Source organism: Halichoerus grypus, chromosome 1 (genome assembly GCF_964656455.1).
Source record: "Halichoerus grypus chromosome 1, mHalGry1.hap1.1, whole genome shotgun sequence".
NCBI classification, from domain to species: domain Eukaryota; kingdom Metazoa; phylum Chordata; class Mammalia; order Carnivora; family Phocidae; genus Halichoerus; species Halichoerus grypus.
In genome coordinates this window covers 213,159,098-213,179,206 of record NC_135712.1, presented here as the reverse complement: position 1 = coordinate 213,179,206, position 20,109 = coordinate 213,159,098, and the positions used below count along the sequence as shown (strand labels likewise).

General features: G+C 54.0%; 1 protein-coding gene across 1 annotated transcript; it reads right to left on the bottom strand.

Moving 5' to 3' along the window:
* Positions 1–1,489: 1,489 nt before the first annotated feature.
* On the bottom strand, positions 1,490–13,479 carry MYDGF (myeloid derived growth factor). Its single transcript, XM_036115966.2, has 6 exons — positions 13,253–13,479; positions 12,126–12,176; positions 6,189–6,250; positions 4,663–4,744; positions 3,283–3,355; positions 1,490–1,969 (listed from the first exon to the last, which is right to left on the bottom strand). Exons 1-6 carry the CDS (start codon positions 13,424–13,426, stop codon positions 1,890–1,892), a joined length of 522 nt encoding a protein of 173 aa, XP_035971859.1. The 5' UTR covers positions 13,427–13,479; the 3' UTR covers positions 1,490–1,889.
* Between the last annotated feature and the right edge of the window lie 6,630 nt (positions 13,480–20,109).

Here is a 20,109-nt window from a genome sequence, read left to right as displayed (position 1 = left end):
ACACGCCCGCGGGCCGGTCCTCGCTGACAGGTTCAAGTTCCGCTCCCCCGGGCGCCGGGAGGATGGACATGCAGGCCTGCAGAGCTCGGCCTGTGTGCACCCAAACAAGGGTTCGGCTCAGCTCCTCATCATGACCAAAGACCCCAGGGCCAGGGTGGGTTCCTTTTCGAGTTTACCCAAAATATCTAGAAAGACGCCTGCAAATGGCTGGTGGGGACAAGGGCGACTAGTTTGCATCCGGATGTCCTGCCCTGTCCCAGGACACAGCAGACACCGGCTCTGCATCCTTGATGACCCCACAAGATTTGGAAGTTGTGATTCCAGGCTGGTCGTGGACGCATCCGTCCCTCCTGCTGGGGTCAGGCCCACGTGACCCGCGGTGGCCCCGGGTGCCATGGCACTCCTGCATTTCCAGCTGCCTTGTTTCTGCAGGGGACCCTGGGCGGCCATCCGTCTCCGGGCTGCTGTGACGACCCACTTGGTTTTTCCATCCACTGAATCCAAAGCCGGAGCAGCAAAGCCTCCTGGCCTTCCCTGGGGTCCCCGTGCTCACCAGAGCTCAAAGCGCATCTGTTCTTGAGTAGGGTGAACCCCCTGGGGATGCATGTGGCCTTGAGAACTCTCATGAGCAGTGTGGAATGTGTGTGCTGGACAGTGAGGGATGGCGGGGTCCTTCCCCGCGAGTATCTCCGGGGCCACGGGGGGCCCTGCAACTGCTGTGTGCTCTGAGAACAGCTGTTCTTCACGCTCCCACGCTGGTCTATACACACCGCGGGTGTGGACAGGGGGAGAGTCCCACTCCACTTCCTACAGGTGTGCCATCTGGGGCAGGAACCCACCTGCTTCTTCTCTGGCAAGTGGGGTCACCACCGTGCCCACATCCTCGGGCTGACACGAGGGAGGCCAGGCAAGTGAAAGGGGAGGAGTCCTCCATCAATCCCACACGGTGATTCTGATAAGCAAGGATTCTGATGCACAGCCCAGTTTCTTTTCCCCTCCTTTGCTCACAAGAGAGCCCGGTCGGAGGGCAGGCTGAAGGGCAAGCTGGGGTCAGACTCCCAGGCCCCACTGCTGGGAGACCAAGACCTTCTGAGTGGCTGGGGCATTTGGGAGTTTTGTTTGCCTATGGGTGTTTGTGGTTGCTGTTGTTTTAAGTCACCACATGCAATCCGGCTTCAAAAAGAGAAGTGAAGCCAAGCAGCCAGGTGCGGAAGAGGTCCGCCCTGAGCACTCCCCCACCGCGGGGGGTCACCTGCAGGGTGTGGCCGGCCCTGCCCCACGAGCTCAGGGATCCAGGTTCACGGCCGACCCCCTTGGGACCTGGCCCTTCTGTGCCTGCAGAGGACTCGTGCCTGGAGATTCCCAGTGCCTGTGGTGACAGGTGGCTGGACTCCAGCAGGGTGGGCGGGTGCGGGCAGCCAGACCCTGCTGCCGCCCCCCAGCCCTGAGTGCCCGGACAGGCTGGCACCAGCGCCAGTTGCCAAAGTGGTTGCTTTTCAACCGTCTTATTTATTTAAATATGAAAAGAACATTTCATTTCTTCCCAGTTAGTCTGGAAGAAGGTCCCCTGGGAAAACTGTAAGAAAACAGTTGGCTCGGGCTCAGGGCAGCAGGATCACTCTCCCTGGGAGTGATCCGAAGCCCAGCCTGATCCACAGGGAGACACGCACTGGCTTCAGAAAAGCCGTGATTCCCCCGGGAGCCCCCCTTCGTGTGCCCCAGTGCCTCTTTTGGTAAGAAAGATGGGCAGCGGGTCTCAGACCCCTGCTCCATGTTCAGAGGACATCAGCCAACAGTCCCCCCTAGAAAACCAGTAATGCACCAGCAGTCCCAGGGCCCAGCTCCTTCAGCGGAGATGAGGAAAAGCCGCCCCCCGATGGGGCTCCTGGTCACAGCTCACTGTGGGAGGCCTTGGCCACAATCACCAGCTTGGACAGCTCGGCCTTGAACGCCCCGGGCCTGTGGGACACTGTGAGAGAAGAAGCACATGGTCGGGCCCTCGCCACTCCAGAGCGCTGGGTCCTGGGCGGGGCAGGGGGGCAGTCCCCGAAGTGGACTCGACAGGGAAAGACCCCCAGCCCTGAAAGTCTTATGGGTAAGGGACCAAAGAAAGGAGAGGTTGGTGGGCCAGTCCTGAGGGCAGCAGGAGGCCTCAGGGAACATTCAGGGTGAGAAGAGCAGTGGTCATTTCTGCCATGGTGAGGATGGATGGGAGGCAGGGGGCGGGCTGCGTCACCTCCTGCTTGCGCTGGCAAACTTGTCTGAGGCCCAATGGCGGCTTTCCGGCAGGACCTGGGATCGCGGCCTTCACCTGATATTCCCCAGAGGCTCAGCCCTGCCCCTCTCTGTGTGCCCTGAGGTCAAGGTTCTGCTGGCCGCCCCATCTCGTCCTGGACCTCTACTCGCAACAGCCCCCACACCCTTGAGGACCTGCAGGTGAGGCAGGGCTCCTTCCAGACCCAAGGCCCCTCCTCCTGAAAGCCCCGCTCACTGCACCCCCACCCCTCTCCCATGCCTGGTGATGCCCACAACTGCAAGGATCCTTCACCTCACCTCTTGTGTCCCTCAGGACCTTCAGGACTCCCTGCAACACGGCTCCACTCCTGTGTCCATCGTCATCATCATTCGCCCCCCCCCTTGCTCTCACGCACAGAGCCCCAACTCTGGAGCTTCCCACCCCTCTTTCTGCTCACATCTGCCCTGCAGGGCTGAACATGGCTCAGGACACCAGGGGCCCCCCCCAGACCTTAGGGGTTAGTAACCCCGCTGCCCAAGCATTGAGGCTGTTCCTAGTCACAGAACCCAGGACAGCCAAGCTCTGTGGAAGTCACAGGCCCCCCCTTCTAGGGAGCAATCCCACTGAACGTCCCCAAGAGCCTCAGTAGATTTTCATGCCCTCAGGTCCCTAGCAGGGCTTGCTTGGCCTGTGCCATGAGCTAAGGGTGGTTTTTACATTTTAGATAGCTTTAGCCAAAATCAAAAAGATGACATTTTGTGATATGTAATTCACATTTCTGTGTTCATAAAATCAAGTTTTATTAGGACACGGCCATGCCCGTTCAGTGCCCTGTGGCTCACGGCCTTTGCTCTCCCAGGTGGAGTCGTCTTGGCAGAGGCTGTCTGCCCCACAAAGCCGAAAGTATTTGCCAGGGGCCCTTTACAGAAACAGCTTGCAGACGCTGGGCCATAACCTGTCCCTCTGATGGGGGTGCTGTCCCCCTCTCCCCCCACCTTCTGTGCCTGAGAACCTGGGGTCCATCTCCACAAGCCGTCCTTACATACCTGCTGTTTTGGTCACTTCAAATTCGTCGCTTTTCAGGGGGACGTCGCTTTCTCTTTCAAACGCAGCTTTCGACTGAAAGAGAACAAGTGGAAACATCCCTAATCGGGAAAGTATGCGATTCAGCCTGCTCTTCCTGCTCCCAAGAGCCCAGCTCGGGCTAAAGCCACACACTTTGACCAGAGGGGCACGTGCGGGCGCTGCTCTTCTAAGCACTAAGAGAATCCAGCAGAAGCAGTGGTTAATCCACTTAGGAGACTGTGAACTGGCTTAAAATTTCATGCCTTTGCTGCCAATCCCCAAGGAAGGTATTTTCCCCTTCGGTGAACATACGGAAATGCCAGAAGCAGGGCAGTCTCTTGAATGCAATTTTTAAAAATCAGAATTGTGTCTCTTTCAAATCGGCTAAATATGAGTTTTCTAGTAAGACAGGCGCGCAGAGAGCAGCGGGACCAGCGGCGTGGCGGCAGAGGTGAGATGGCTGGGAGTGGGCACGCTCCGCAAGCCCGCAGTCAGGAGCTCGCTGCGGGAAGGTACTTTGCAGATGTGATAAAAGTCGGCCAGGAGCTGACTTTAAGGAGATCATCCTCAGTGACCCTGGGTGGGCCTGACTCCATCAGCGGGAAGGCCCCTGGGAGCAGAGCCAGTTCCTGGCACTAAATCTCTTAATGCCCGTCCCTGCTGGTTCTGCTGCTTGGACTGATACGGTGGTTTTCAAACCGTGTGTGACCCAAACGCAGAAGCGGGGGTGGGGGGCAGGGCTCCGCAGTGCGGCCAGCCCCTGCTGCGGGCCGTGGGGGTCAGCGGCGTGGCAGAAGGCGCTGCCCGGGCCATGAACCACAGGTCACGGGAGCCACCGGACACGGGGCCTGCCCCACACCAGTGAGCACGCTGCCTGCACCTCTGGGCCCACGCCTGCCCTCGCTGTCCCCGCTAGTGTCCTGGGCCCCTCCCCTCTGGCTTCCTGTGGGCCTTGCCAGCGGGGCGCACCGGCGGGAGATGGCAGGTGATAAGAGAGGGAGGCCGGGTGTCCATTTCCTCCTCCGCCCGCTGGGTCTCTAGGGGTCAGCAGGGTCCGGCTCTGAGCCCAGTGCCACCTCCCTGGCACCTCCTGGTCCAGAGTCTGCGTGGCGCCCCATGTCCTCCCATGTTACAAAATCACCCTCTAAGGACTTGTGTCTGTCTCCTCACTTCAACCGCCTCCCCACCCCTGCTGGCGGAAGGGGACGATGCGGGGGGAGCCCGGACCCTGCCCCCCACTCCCTCTGGGCCCCAGTGTCACTGCGCTTCCCTGGGGAGCCCTTCCAACCCCAGCAGCCCCCAGCACAGCGCCACACCCTCCCTCCCTCCCGTCTGGGAGGTGCAGTCCACGCCGTACTCACGTAGGCCATGCCGTACTCGATCTCGGCACCCCGCACCTCTGCCTTGAACTGCGTGAAGTATAGGTAGGACTTGCCCTGGGGCCTGCAAAGGAGGGCAGGCAAGGGAGTCAGCCCTGGCCTCCTCAACATCGTTTATTCTTTCCTCTGTACTAGAACATTCTTTTGGCTCATTTATTGACAAGTCTGTTTCTCCTTCTGGGTGCAAGCTGTTCTAGGACAGGGACTGAACACTTTTTCATGAAGTGCCAAAGACATTCCAGGTATTGTACCAGGAACCAGGGAAAGGCAACATCCCAGGGGCTGAGAAGTACAGGAATTAACTAGGCAGAGGAGGGAGAGAGCAGAGGGCAGAGGTCCCGTGGAGAGTGCAAATGGGGGCATTTAAAGAACCACCAGGTCAGCATGACCAGAGCGGAGGGGAGCTGAGAGAGGGCTGGTGGCAGCAAGGGGGTGACAGTGTGTGCGGGGTGAAGAGCCCTGTGTGGCCGCGTGCAGAGAGCAGACAGGGATGGGGGCGGGGGTGGAGAGGCAGCAGGGGGGCCAGGAGAGTCCTGCTGGGGGCACGTCAGGAGGGAGGCGGGGGAGGTCCAGGGAGCCTCCTGGACTCTCTAAGCCCCAGCGGCTGCGCAGGGCCTGGTCAGTCAATGTGTGAAACTGGGAGAACAGCCCGTTCAGGCAGGACCTCTTGCTAAACGGGTGGCCCCGCAGTCAGGGCGGCTCTGGGGCTGAGCATGGCCGCAGGCCTCTGTGGCCTGGCGCTGCGCCCACCTAGGGTGCTGATGCTCACGTGCCCAGTCATCAGGGCGGCCCCTGGGGCTCCTCTGCCTGCTGCCGACAGGGGCCGGTCCACAGAGCGGGTCAGAATGTCCCCCAACACTGCCTAGTAAGCACCTGCTGTTTACAGAGCATCAGGCAGAAGCCTGGGGGGTGCTGCCTGCAAGTAGGATGAGAACACGGGGATCCTTTGATTCAATGTCGCTGCCATGGCCCTCCAAGTGCTCCGTCCCCCTCTGCCGATCCCCTGCGAGGGTGGGACCACGGCTTGCACTTCTGTGCATCCCCCGAGGTGCCTGCACCATGCCAGACCCACGACCAACGCTGGAAGAATGAGATCCAGGCCGCAGAGCCCAGGGGAGCAGGGCTAGGATGTGATACTCTCCAGCGCCCTCCCCCACTGAGTTGAGCACCCCCTTCCCTCTGTCCCTTCTCAGGCCCAGCGCTCACTCATGCCACACTGCAGGGTGGGGAGATGGAGGGGAACGATGCGGGGGAGCCCAGACCCTGCCCCCCACCCCCTCTGGGCCCCAGTGTCAATGCGCTTCCCTGGGGAGCCCTCCCAACCCCAGCAGCCCCCAGCACAGCGCCACACCCTCCCTCCCACCTGCACGTGGGTGACCATCACCCCCAGCCCACGCTCCTCAGGGGTGCTGGTCCCTGCTGCCTGGAGGCCCCGCGGGCACACCCCCCCCAGCAGCCTCAGCGCATTCCTGCAAGGGAGATTCCCCCCACCGGGACCCCAGGCTCACCTCCAGATGGTGCAGGTGAAGTGCTGGTGGTCCTCGCTGGTTCCCAGGCTCATCTGCCACTTCTGGGGAGAGAGGGGAAGATACAGGTCAGCCCAGGACTGCAACTGGATGCCCTCCAGTTCTGCAAAGGGAGCGAACCTTCCCAGGGCCTCCGGGCTGGAGCCTGGCCCGGGGGCAGGGACACTCCACCAGGCGAGACCACGGTGGTGGGCACGTGTCCTCATACGTCCATCCCCACCCTCAGCGCAGCACTAAGACTGAGCCAGACGGTCAGCTATGGGCTTGGAGAGGCCGTGATGCAGCCATGTGGGCTCGGCGACAGTCACGAGCGTCCCGCTCTCGGTGGCGACCGTCAATGATGGGGGGAGGCCGTGGGGGGGCGGGTGTATCAAAATCTGTGCCTTGTGCTCACTTCTGCTGTGAACCTAAAACGGCTCTAAAAAATAAAGCCTATCAAGAAAAAGAAACACTAAAATAAAAGGAGACCATATATTCTTGCTTGTTGGCTCGGCATCAAGGCCTCGGAGCAGACGCGAGACCGTAATACTCGTGGTTACACGGAGGACGTGGGTGGGACCCACGCTTTTTATGCGTTCTTCTTTTGCAAGGATGTGAACATGTTAGCTTTGTAAAAAATCAATGAAAAAAATTAAGAGTCAGACACTCAGCCAACTGAGTGACCCCGGCGCCCCTGAAGATTAAAACTTTTAAACGACTCCCGGACACACCGCTAGCAGCTTCTTCTCATTTTCATGGCCTCTGCAAACCTGGCAGATGGACACGGACAGCCACCGGGTTCTGGGTGCCTTAAGGCGTCTGTATGTTTTGCTAGTAAGATGCGAGTTTACAGTCCCCTCCCCCGGAGTAATAATATCCTCCCAGTACTGGTACTCCTGGTTGAACACCAGAGCTTCTTCACGAACAAAAACAAGGCCATTTTTAGGTTAATCACGACGGGAGTAAGCGGTCGCCCAGATGCCATCTGCCTGCAGCAGGAATGTGGGGACCAGTGACCAGCTCGTCAAAGGGACGGCTGCGGGCCACACCTGCGGACTTGGCAGACTCTTCTCCCTCCCTATCTAAAAACACCTGTCCGTGGCTCCAAGGCCTGTGAGCACCTGGAAACGTTTTATGCTATGAAATATATCTGAGAGGTTTCCCACGGCTCTGACAAGGCTCTTGAAGATGAGGCAAATGTTTAAACACTGTTTAAAACATTATGAATGCAGGGACGCCTGGGTGGCTCAGTCGGTTGGGCTCAGGTCATGGTCCCAGGGTCCTGGGATCGAGTCCCACATCGGGCTCCTTGCTCAGCGGGGAGCCTGCTTCTCCCTCTGCCTGCCGCTCCCCCTGCTTGTGCTCTCTCTCACACAAATGAATAAAATCTTTTTAAAAAAATTATGAATGCAAACAAACTTAAAACCGAGAGTTTCTTAGTAAGAGGATCAACATCCCTCTGAGTGGCCTTCTGGTTATGTGAGCTTGACTGCGGTCTCGTGGCTGCAGGGCGCAATAGGCAGATGGTAAGCCTCAGGTCTGGGCAGTAGACATTCGTGTGTGTGTGTGTTCTGGGGACAGCCTGAACACCTGGGGAACTCAGCACAGGACTGGCCAGGTGTGACAGATGACACGTAACTGGTAGCCGCGATTAGTTTTTGATAAGATATAAATCACAGATGGGGAAATGTGCCCATTTTGGTGACAGTTCTCGGAGCTCTGACAAATGCTTCTAGCTCCGTGTCCACCATCCAATCAAGATACAGACCAGATCTATGTCCCTGGATCCCCCGGCCCCTTCCCTCTGCAGTTAACCCCTTCCTGCAAATTCCTGGTAACTGCTGACCCCATCTCCGAGTTGGGCCTTTGTAAAACGGTCACCAGGGTGGAATCAGGCAGAATGCAGTCTTGTGTGGTTTCACTTAGCGTGGGGCACTGGAGAGTCATCCACGCTGCCGCCCGTGTCCACGGTTCATTTATCCAACAGCTTGACTGAGAAGTATCTACATACTACACCCTCACATGGTGTACGATTCTGTGTTTTCTAGCATATGCAGAGGTCTGCAACCATCACCATGATCTAGTTCCAGAACATTCCATCACCCCATAAAGAAGCCCCATCCCTTCCCCTCTCCCCAGCCCCCATTTCTGCGAGCCCCCTTCCCGTCCACGGATGAGCCTGTTCTGTGCGTGTCACCCACGTGGACTCACAGCCCGTGTGGCCTTCTGTGTCTGGTTCCCTCCGAGTGTCGTGGGCTCAGGGTCCATCCCTGGGGCAGCGCGTGTGGGCACCTGGCTCCTGTTTGCGGCTGAGGGACGCTCCCGAGTGGGGGACACATTATGTGTATCCGTTCACCCACTGATGGGCACCAAAGTTGTTTCTACTTGTTGGCCACTGTGAATCCCACTGCTGTAAAGGGTCACGTACACATTTCTGTGTGGGTGACTTTTCATTCCTAGTGGGATGACACCTCGCAGTGAAGTGCAGGGTTATATGGTGAGCGTACATTTAACTTTGTGAGGAATGGCTGGTTTGCATCCGCACCGAGCATGGCCTCCTGGTGAGCACTGAGAGATTATGAATCACCCTCTGCCTACTGTCCCCAGCCAGCACGGGCCTCTTAGGTGACCCTCGGCAGAAACAAACCATTATCGAAGGAGCAAGTGCGTCAGAGGCCCTGGCTCCGAGCTGGGTGCGCCCGCCGCCACGGGCCCTCCTGGGTGCCGACCAGGAACTGGGTTTCTTCTCTCTGACGACACCCCTGCAGGGATGCCCCTGGGGCCTCTCGGACTTCCGTTCCAGCTGCTCCGGGGGGCATCGCTGCGATGTCTCCCTGCACGTCACCAGGCGGAAGCCACAGAACATCAAACCATCCCATTTGCTGAGAATCTGGCCTGCCACTCGCTTGTGAGGTGGCCACAGGACAGCCGCCAAAGAGCCCACGGGCTGGGGGTGCCCCGTCCGGCTCACGCAGCACCACCCGCCCCAGCGCTCGGCTCCCTGTGGTCTCGTCACTGCGCTAGACGGCTGCTGCTGGGACAAGGCCGTGCCACCACACGTCTGCTCTGCTTAAAAGTGATTTCTTCAAGATGAACCCTCTCTTCCAAAACAAACGAATTCAGCCTATTCCAAGACAAGGCTCCAGCCTCCGGTTGCCCCAGCCAGTGTGCATGAACTTGGCTCTCCCTTACCCGACGCGGCAGCAGGCTGTCCACCTCTAAGAGTTTAAGTTTAGTTGGGGGGCGGGGGGGACAGGGTGCATGTGCTCTCTTCCAAGCTGCTGGTGACACTGGGTCAGGAGCACAGAGCAGTGGTTAGGGGTCTGTGCCCCACGCACCTTGGTCACTTCCCAGCTGGGCAAGCCCGGGCCTCTGTGTCCTCGAGTGTGAAATGGGGTAACACCAGAGCAGTTTGGCGTCCTGGGGTTGTGGAGAGGAAGAAATGAGATGTGTGTGTGGCTTAGCACAGCGTGGGGCACCCGATAACCACCACAGTAGAGGTGCTACTTCGGTTCATTGTCCCGTAAATCAATTTTCTACACACATCCAAAAGGCTGCCACGTGGAAGAGGGTGCGTTGGGACTGGCTCTGAGTGCCTGGGGGTAGGCTGGACTCATGGGCTTTGGCTCACCATTACGAGGAACGTTCCACCACTTGGCTTCATCCCATAGTGGAAGGACTAGCTGGAGAAGCAGCGAGGCCTGGAGCTGTGGCAAGAAGGGGTGGACAATGGCAGGACGCCTGCTGTCCTGGTGGCGGGGGTTACCGTTTGTTTGCTACATTTTGTTAAAATACTGTCACTGGGAATCATTTACTTACAAAGAAGACATATCTAGAATAACAAAAATCACTCTTGCCCAGTGGTTTCTAACGAGGGATAATTCCGTCCTTCAGGGAACACTGGGCAGTGTCTGGAGGTGTTTTTGGAAGTCACGACTGGGGACTGGGGTGCTCCTGGCACTGAGTGGGTGGGGCCCGGAAGGCTGCTCGAGGCCCCAGTGCCTGGGACAGCTCCCTCAGAGAACGACCCGGCCCCGAATCCCGGACGTTAGAGGTGCCAAGGGTGGAGAGAGATCTGCTCTTGCCCATTTCAACGCGCTGTCCCAAGTGGGAGGAGAGAGGGGCTGAGAACCGGCCTGCCGGGAGGGTCAGGCACGTGAGAGGCTCCCAAGCAGCCTCCCTCTCTACGACTCTACACTGTTAGGTGACACAGTATCACACATATTCTGGAGCAAGAGCAGTATTTCCTAAAGACTGGTTGTCGGGGAGGAAAGCACAATTAGGGATAAAAAGATCTTCAGTCAGGTCAATGAAGATGAGGGGGTTTGCTTCTCCCTCTGCCCCTCCCCCTGCTCATGCTCTCTCTCTAATAAATGGATAAAATCTAAAAAAAAAAAAAAAAAAAAAAAAGACGGTTTTTACTGATTTTTATAGTGATGATAAATTCTTCCTTTTCATTTTTCTTTTATTCTTTCTAACCACGTTGAGCAGAAAATCTGTGCATCTTCCCGAAAACTTGCAGCTCTCCCTCCCAATAAAACCAAGCAGCGGTATGCAGAAAGCACTCCACGCCAGTCCTTTATCCTCGGAGCACTTTGTAACGGTGCGTCACTGCTAGTCTGCTGCTGTGGGCATTGCTGCCCGCGGCCGCCATAACCAACCACCCCAAACTTGCTACCTTACAACCACTACCATTTCTTCTCTGCCGGTTCTTGAGGCCAAAAGTCGAAATCAAGGTGTCCCCGGGCTGGGCTCCCTCCGAAGGCTGCGGGGCAGCAACCTTCCTGCCTCTTCTGGTTTCCAGTGGCTCCAGATGCCCCTTGGCTTGTGGCCACACCCCTCCATCTTTGCCTCCATCTTCACATGGCCTTTTCCTCTGTGTGTCTTCTCCTCTTCCATCAAATCTCTCCTGAGTGTCTCTTCTAAGAGGAGCTGTCACTGGATTTAGGGCCCACCTGGATAACCCAGGATGATCTCTTCATTGCAAAATCCTGAACTTACATCTGCAAATATTTTCTTCTAAATAAGGTTACATTCACAGGTTCCAGGAATTAGGATGTGAACATATCTTTGGAGGGGGGGCATTCAAGTCACCACCCTGCATGATAAATGACCACAAATTTAGCAGCTTAACTGCACTGCCCACTGATAAGCTCTCAGTCCCCGAGGCAGAAACTGGCCACGGCAGGCCCTCTGCTCAGAATCTCAGACTGGACTCAAGGTGTCAGCAGACTGCACCCATCTGAGGTTCAGAGTCCTCTTCCATTCAGTTCTTGTGGTGGTAAAACAGAAACCTTGCCACAAGCCAGGGGCTGCCCTCAGCTCCGAGAAGCCACCTGCGCTCCTTGCCCTGTGCCCCCCTCACAGCCAGCAATGGTGAGTCATGTTCTTCTTATGCTTCAGATCTCTTATTTCCTCTCTGCACCAGCTGCTGGAGAAAACAGCCACCGAGAAATGGGGACCTCAGTCCTACACGGCAAGGAACTGAATTCTACCGACAACTTGAATGAGCCTGTAGATAAGAGCCCTGCCAGTTGACAACTTGATTTGGGCTTTATGAAATACCCACCTGAGCTGCGCTTCTGACCTCCAGAATTGTGAGATAATAAATGGGTGTTGTTTTAAGCTGCTAAGTTTGTCATGATTTGTCATGCAGCACAGAAGGCAAATAAAATACTCCTAAGAGAGGCTCACAGGTGCGGCACGTCCTTATCTCACGTGCCTCTTTCCATCCAGACGTTTGCTCACTCTGTGGAATTATAGGGGGGGAATCTACCATCACTAGTTACCTTGAGCATTATCTTTTATTGGTGAGACAAGAACAGTTCAATAAGTTTAAGTTAATTAAGGTATGACCCAACTCCACTGCTCCCTGGAGAGCATCTCTCCATGACAGTGGATACTGCCATACAAAACTATGTGGAATTTTGAACAACTCACCTCGTTGGTCCCTCCTTGAGAAGCGTAGGTGAATGCACAAGTGTATTTGTCCTGGAGAATGGAAGGTGGAAAAAAGCTTGTTAGGAGGTGATCCTTATTGCTTACGGTGGAGGGTCTCAGGATGTCCTCTGAGATCCAAAATCAAGAAGATCCAGCTTTTGAGCATCTGCACTAAGGGGAAGGAAGCAGAGCAAGATTCCTGACTGATGTCCCTGGAAGCCAGCCTCACAAGGTCTCCCAGTGTCTACCGACCTAGAACTCCCCTACCTGCCCCCCTGCTAATGAGCTCCTGAGTCAGGACAAACAACTCAGGTGGCTTCTGGGGGTGAAGAACAGGAAGGGGGAAGGGGGAGGTCCCACACCCTCCAAGCACCCACCCATCTAGGCACACGGACTTTGGAAGCAGGACATGAACACCAGAAGACCCATCTCCGCTCTGCCGTGGGCTTCAGACAAGTGAAAGCTTTTTCTGAGCCTGTTTTCCTCATCTGTGAAATGGTCCTAGCAAATCAAGCATTTGGCACAACATCTGGCTATAAGGAAGTACTCAATAAATGGCAGCTATCGACATCCGTTACAGACACGGAAATCAAAGATGGGAGGGGAAGGACTTCTCCAACAAGCTGGGGACAGGGCTGGGCTGGACCCCGGCTTGCTGACCTCCAGGTGAGGAGGACCTTGCCTCACACCTCAATGAAAGAGAGGGAGGGCCTCGTGCAACGGAGAAAAAGAGCAAAGTCTGTCCACCTCCTCCCTCGTCAGAGCTGCAGCGGAGCTGACCTTCTACAGGGCCTGGAGGCGAAATACCCCTCAGCCTCCTCTCTCCCCACCTCTGGGGCGGCTCAGCCCTCCGATGGCCGGGGACTCGCCTGGTCTGGGAGTGAGGGCTGCGTGGGCACGCTGGGCATGTGAGAGGAAACAGGGACTGAGGCTGGCGACCCAACCCTCCAAGTCCCCAGACCCCAGGACGCCGAGCTCCCGTAAGTTCAGTCGCACCTCAGTGATGACCGCACCCCCCAGAGTCCCTTCCTAACTCAGTCCCCGCCCCCGACCGTCCGCGCCCCCTTCTCAGGACCCGCCCCCAACGGCGCCACCGCTCCAGCCCCCGGGGCGGCGGCGATACGTACCCCCGGGCCCACGTTCTGGGAAAAGGAGTGCACGACGCCGCCAGGTCGCACGTCAAACGCCACAGTCGTGGGCTCGGACACCGCCTCCGCCGGCCTCAACGCCACGGCCGCCAGCAGCAACACAGCCCACAGGCTCGCACCTCCGCCGTTCCGCCTTTCGCTGGGCGCCGCCATCTTGGGATCGGGTCCGCAGGGCTGGGGCGGCGACGGGACGCGGCGAGGGACACGTGGGGCGTCCGCTAGAGGCCACGTCGGCCGTGGCGCGGCCACGTGACCCGACGCGCCCCGCCTCCTCCCGCCTGGGGCCGCCATGTTGGGGCGGGGCTTGGACTTACGGGGTGAGTCCCTGGGGTGAGTGGCCCTGGAGTCCGTCCGTGCTGCAATTCCTAACCCTGTGACTGACCCTACCGCTCTTCCAGTTAGTAAGTGTAGTAAATTCCGTCTGGAATGAGGGAAATGGACGATAACCATTGGGCAAATACCTCAGTTGTTGCAGCTAAGATCCCTGGATGGATCTGAAAATTAATAAGGGGAACCCTCGTTTTTAGAATGGAGTGGAGAGGCCGGCAGGTAAAGCTCTGCGCCCTATGACTTCTGGTAATTGCAGACCCAATAGGAAGTCCAGCACCTTGCAGTCCATAGTATGTTAGCCACTACTTCACGGCCCTAGCAGGAGGAAGGAAGTTTTCCCCTGCCCTGGCAACAGCCCAGCCAATGAGAGACAGCCACAGCCCAGCCAATGAGAGATAGCCACAGCCCAGCCAATGAACGATAATTACAGCCAGCTAATGAAAGACAGCCACAGCCCAGTCAGTGAGACAACGCTACAGCCCAGCCATTAAGGCACAGCCACAGCCCAGCCAATGAGAGGTAGCCACAGCCCAGTCAATGAGACACAGCTACAGCTCAGCCAATGAGAGATAGGCACAGCACAGCCAATGAGAGACAGCCACCACCCAGCCAATGAGAGATAGCCACAGCCCAGCCAATGGGACACAGCTGCAGCTCAGCGAATGAGAGAGCCACAGTCCAGCCAATGAGAGACAGCCACAACCCAGCCAATGAGAGAAAGTCAAAGCCCAGCCAACGAGAGACCTCCACAGCCAAGCCAATGAGAAGCCGCCACACCTGGAACTGAGACAGTGGACTTTCGTTTATAACCGTCCGTTGCAACTTGCTCTTTCTTCTGTAAGAGTAGTTCTCTCCCTTGTTCTGCAGATTTGCCTCTGGTTGTTGCGGTAGCTTGCTTGTCCTGGGTTGCAGTTCTCTGCTACTCCTGAATAGACCTATTTTTACTGGTAAAATAACTGGCAGTTTTATTTTTTAAGGTTAACAGATCTAAAAATTGGCCGGGAGACGGGGGAGTATGATGAACAACAGGATATTTCCCTAGTCTCAAAGTATTTCCCCCCAAGATACTTACTAGTTATAAAGGGAAAAATAGTGCTTTTAGAGTGAAGACACCCTCTTTAGCCCAATGATCAAAGTTAATGTCACCGATGAGACGTCAACAACCGGGAAGGACATTTTCAGTGGCGCCTGTCGACTTCCTGCCCCAAGTCCATGACTTCAATCTAATTATTATAAACAAATATCCTACAAAATCCCAAGCTGAGGGACGTCCCACCAGGTAACAGGGCAGTCCTCTTCACAGACATCGTGAAAGACAAAGGCTGAGGCACCATCCGTCACAGGAGGAGGCGGCCAAGGCAACAAAACACAATGTGGGATCCCGGATGGGCTCCTTGTCCTAGTTCAGCGTGTTGTAACAAGAATACCGCAGACCCCGCCGCTTATAAACAAACACACGTTTATTTCTCACAGTTCTGGAGGCTGGAAGTTCAAGAGCAAGGTGAGGCACGCTTGGTGTCTGATGAGGCCCGCCTCCTGGGCCACAGGCGGCCCTGTGCTCATATTCCCACTGTCCTCGCAGGGCGGAAGGGGCAGGGAGCCCTCCGGGGCCTCTCTCCTAAGGGCATTCATCCGGTTCATGGGAGGTTCACCCTCATGACCTAATACCCTCCCAAAGGCCCCGCCTCCCCATACTTCCCATCACCGTGGGCGTTAGCTTTCAACATCCGAATTTTGGAAGGACATGTTCAGTCAGTAACAATCCTGGACGAGAAAAAATGACCTCTACCTATTAGATAATAGGACTGTGTTGATGCTAATTTCCTGGCTTCATTATCCCGATTCAACCATGGTTACATGGTGATGTGAACATTAGGGGAAGCTGGGTGAAGGGTCTCCAGGAACTCTGTACTATTTCTGCAGCTTTTCTGTCAGCCTAAAATTATTTAAAAATAAACTAAAAAGAAAATAATCCCTACCTCAGGGCGTAGTCAGGAAAGTTAACTGAGGAAATGCAGGTGAAATTTCTACAAATAAGAATTCTTAACACAAGCTTTCCCCCCACCCCCACCCCTTTTTTTTGTCACAAATTGCTTAAATTTTCAAGAAAACACCAATGGCGAGGTCTGGAGTGTCCAGAATTAAGCTTGTTTTCCTAGTCCCTCCTGACTTGAAAGAATAGAATCCAGAAAGAAAATGGCATAGGTAACCCTTAAGCTGGGCTCTATCAAAAAACCTGTCAGGGCCTCAAATCACTCTAACCCCCTCAGATACTGAGGATGAAGGTCAATTTCAGGGAGGTCAGGAGGATCCTCCAGCAGGCTGACAGCTCCACAGATAACCCTAACTCCAAAATTGATGCCCCTCTAGTATGGGCAGCCTGTCTTAAGTTGGGATATCTGCTCACATTAAGAAATTTCTTTCTCCTTGCAACTGCCTGCTCTGGGCCCATTAGAAATTGGCTCCATAAACTGGATGATCACAGTCTTATTCCGTGTTTCACACAGCATGGTCCTGTTGATGTCTTTCCCATTATCTCACCTGCTGCGTTTGACCTTCAGTCCATCACTCTGAAGGATTCAATTAGTGGCCAAGCGCTGTTGCTAACGGGATATTTCAATTGTGAGCTGTTTGAGTCTCCCACTGAAGACAGGGAGGTTTGTGTGTGCATGTTTTCTTTTCAGAAAGACTGAGCCCAAACCTCTTTTGTTTTTCCTTCTTGCTTAAAAAAAATCATACTGGAGAGATTAAAAGTAAAACAACAACAACAGCAACAACAACAACAACAAAAAACCCTCATTCCAAAGATCTTGCTTTTTAATCATGACATGAAATCTAGCAGTCCTTAAGGAAACCATTTGGTGACACAAATATCAATGGACAACTCTCTCTGTTCAGGACACCATACGTGGGATGGGTGTGGATATAACAGGATTGCACGGAGGAACTCCTTTCTTGAGAATAAACAGTTCTGTATTATGACTGTAGTGTTGGTTACAGGAATCTGTGCAGGCGACAAAATGAAATAGACACACTCACCCAGGAGCACATGTAAAGGCTGATAAAATCCATATAAGGTATAGAGTCTTGTTAATTGCATTGCACTCAGGTCAGTTTCCTGATGTTGACAATGTACTATGGTTAGGTAAGGTGTAAGCTGGGTGAAGGGTCCATGGGATCTGTACTAGTTTTGCAATTTCCTATGTGTTCATAGTTTTTGTTTGTTTGTGTTGAAATATCATAAACATGTTTGATGGACCAATGACAAACCAGGAAATCTCTGCATCCAATATGACACAGGCTTTTATGTCCATCGGATATGGGTTCTTGCCAATTAGGGAAGAGATGAGCTTTTCCAACAGGAAAGCCAGCAGGCATATGCACAGGCAGCCTCAAACAGTGCTGGGGACCCCCCACTGACGGATCGGATTCCCCACCAGTGGTGGAGAAAAGTGGCCCACATAACAGCCTGGAAGAGACAAATGCCTCTACCTGCCACCTCTGAGACCTTGACCTTCTGCCAACAGACACTTGTCCTTTTGTAGCTGCCGATCATCCACCCTCCTTTCTGTTGGCACCCCACTTCTATTTCCGGGCCTCATTGTCGGGTAGGAATGTGACTGACTGAAGTTAGGCCAATGGATGCTGTTTCATGATAATCTGAGTACTGACTGAGTGAGACAGGGGTAGAAGGTTCTGAGGATGAGTTCCTGCTTGGAGACAAATGCAGGTTTCCAGCTGCCAAGGCTCCTGGAGCAAGCCCAGTGCCCTCTGCCATCAGTTTCTGTCCTTCTGTGACTTGTGACCAGTCCCTTCCTCCACTTTATTTCACAGAGGTTTAAGTGAAAGACATCTTATTCTCAAGACTGGGATTTTAAACATTCATTGACTAAGCTTCGTACCCATAAAACACCTTGAGATTGAGAACATCGTTCAGTTTGCAATATGGATGACAAGGGACTGATTTCCTTCAAATGTAAAGAAAGTCCACAAATCAGTGAGGTCCATAGATCAAAAGAAAGGTGGGCCAATGATTACTAGTCAACAAGTGTCTTAAAACATGAAAACATTCCCACACCTAAAAGAAATGTGAGTTCAACTTACAGCGGGATGCCGTGTTTCACCCCTAAGATTGGGAAACATAAAAATACTTGATAGCAGGTAGTACTAGTGGAGGAATGGGGAAACAGGCACACTTCACCTTTCTTGAAGCAGTTTACATGGAGGTGGTTCTCGTTGGAAGGCAATCTGGCAATACTCCGTGAAACTAAAAACGAGTATGCCTTTTGATAATTCTAGGAACTTACCCTATAAACTCAAACATATGCCCAAAATATGTGCAAGACTATTTGTTGCAGTTATCACTTACACTGGCGGTTGGTCAATTACAGCCCGTGGGCTAAATCTGGCGGGCTGCTTGGTTTTGTAAATAAAGTTTTATTGGCATCCAGCCAAACACTCTTTTACATATCATCCGTGGCTGCTTTTGAACTAGGAGGGCAGAGTGGAGTAGTTGCACCCAAGGCTGTCTGGCCCACAATGCCTAAAATATTTACTCTCTGGCCTTTTACAGAGTAAGTCCACTGACCCCTGGTTTATACTGATTTAAACAAAAAAGCCCAGAAAAACTGGTTATCCCTTGATAGGTGCCTGGCAAAATAAATTCTGGCACATTCAGAGGGAGGAATAGAATTCAGGTGTTAAAGATAGAGACTGGCCACAGAATGGGAGAAGATATTTGCAAATGACACTACAGATAAAGGGCTGGTATCCAAGATCTATAAAGAACTTCTCAAACTCAACACCCAAAAAACAAATAATCAAGTCAAAAAATGGGCAGAAGACATGAACAGACACTTCTCTGAAGAAGACATATAAATGGCTGACAGACACATGAAAAAATGTTCATCATCATTAGCCGTCAGGGAAATTCAAATCAAAACCACATTGAGATACCACCTTACACAAGTTAGAATGGCAAAAATGGACAGGGAAAGAAACAAATGTTGGAGAGGTTGTGGAGAAAGGGGAACCCTCTTACACTGTTGCTGGGAATGCAAGTTGGTACAGCCACTCTGGAAAACAATGTGGAGGTTCCTCAAAAAATTAAAAATAGAGCTACCCTATGACCCAGCAATTGTACTCCTGGGTATTTACCCCAAAGACACAGATGTAGTGAAAAGAAGGGCCATATGCACCCCAATGTTCATAGCGGCAATGTTCGTAATAGCCAAACTGTGGAAAGAGCTGAGATGCCCTTCAACAGATGAATGGATAAAGAAGATGTGGTTCATATTTACAATGGAATATTACTCAGCCATCAGAAAAGATGAATACCCAACTGGACTGGAGGAGATTAGGCTAAGTGAAATAAGTCAAGCAGAGAAAGTCAATTATATGGTTTCACTTATTTGTGGAACATAAGGAATAACATGGAGGACATTAGGAGAAGGAAGGGAAAAATGAAGGGGGGGAAAATCAGAGGGAGAGATGAACCATGAGAGACTATGGACTCTGAGAAACAAACTGAGGGTTTTAGAGGGGAGGAGGGATTGGTTAGCCCGGTGATGGGTATTAAGGAGGGCACGTACTGCATGGAGCACTGGGTGTTATACGAAAACAATGGATCGGATCGTGGATCACCACATCAAAAACTAATGATGTAGGGGGCGCCTGGGTGGCTCAGTCATTAAGTGTCTGCCTTCGGCTCAGGTCATGATCCCGGGGTCCTGGGATCGAGGCCCACAATGGGCTCCCTGCTTGGTGGGGAGCCTGCTTCTCCCTCTCCTGCTCCACCTGCTTGTGTTCCCTCTCTCGCTGTGTCTCTCTCTGTCAAATAAATAAGATCTTAAAAAAAAAAAAATTAATGATGTATTGTATGGTGACTAACATAACATAATAAAATTAAAAAAAAAAAGAGAGACTGGGAAGTGATCGCATCTCTGGAGGGAAGGCGTCTTTTCTCTATGTATCCTTTTGCACTACCGTTTTACTTGTTAAGCCATTAAAAATAAAAGTGGGACTTCCCCAAGTATGGGGAGGGTGAAGGTGCCAGGAGAGGCCATCCTGCTGTTAGGGACCTAAGTTACCAGACGCCATCTGCTCAGGCAGCCTCTGGTCTCCCTAGGTCTCGGCTGCTGGGACAACGGGAAAAGGGGAATGGCCTGCCCTCCTTGGATTCATGAACCACAGAGTCAAGCCTCTGGTCAAGCACAGATACCAATAATAAGTGAAGGCATCCGGGGCAGAGTAACGGGCCAGAAGGATGTGCACCCTGGCAGCTGCTGTTGCCCTGAGGAAGCCTGCGGGCGGACCGGGCCGTGCGGGACACCCTGGGCTGGGTCCCTGGGGGACAAACAGGGGCATCAGGACCCCAGGGCGGTCCTCCCTGGGACCCGTCTGATGAAGAGCGGGGCACCTCCCAGCACCCCGCACCCCCCCCCCGTCGGAGGAGCCCCCAGCCCCGGCCCCAGGCTTAGAAGGAACCTCAGGCAGGCGGGCCGCGC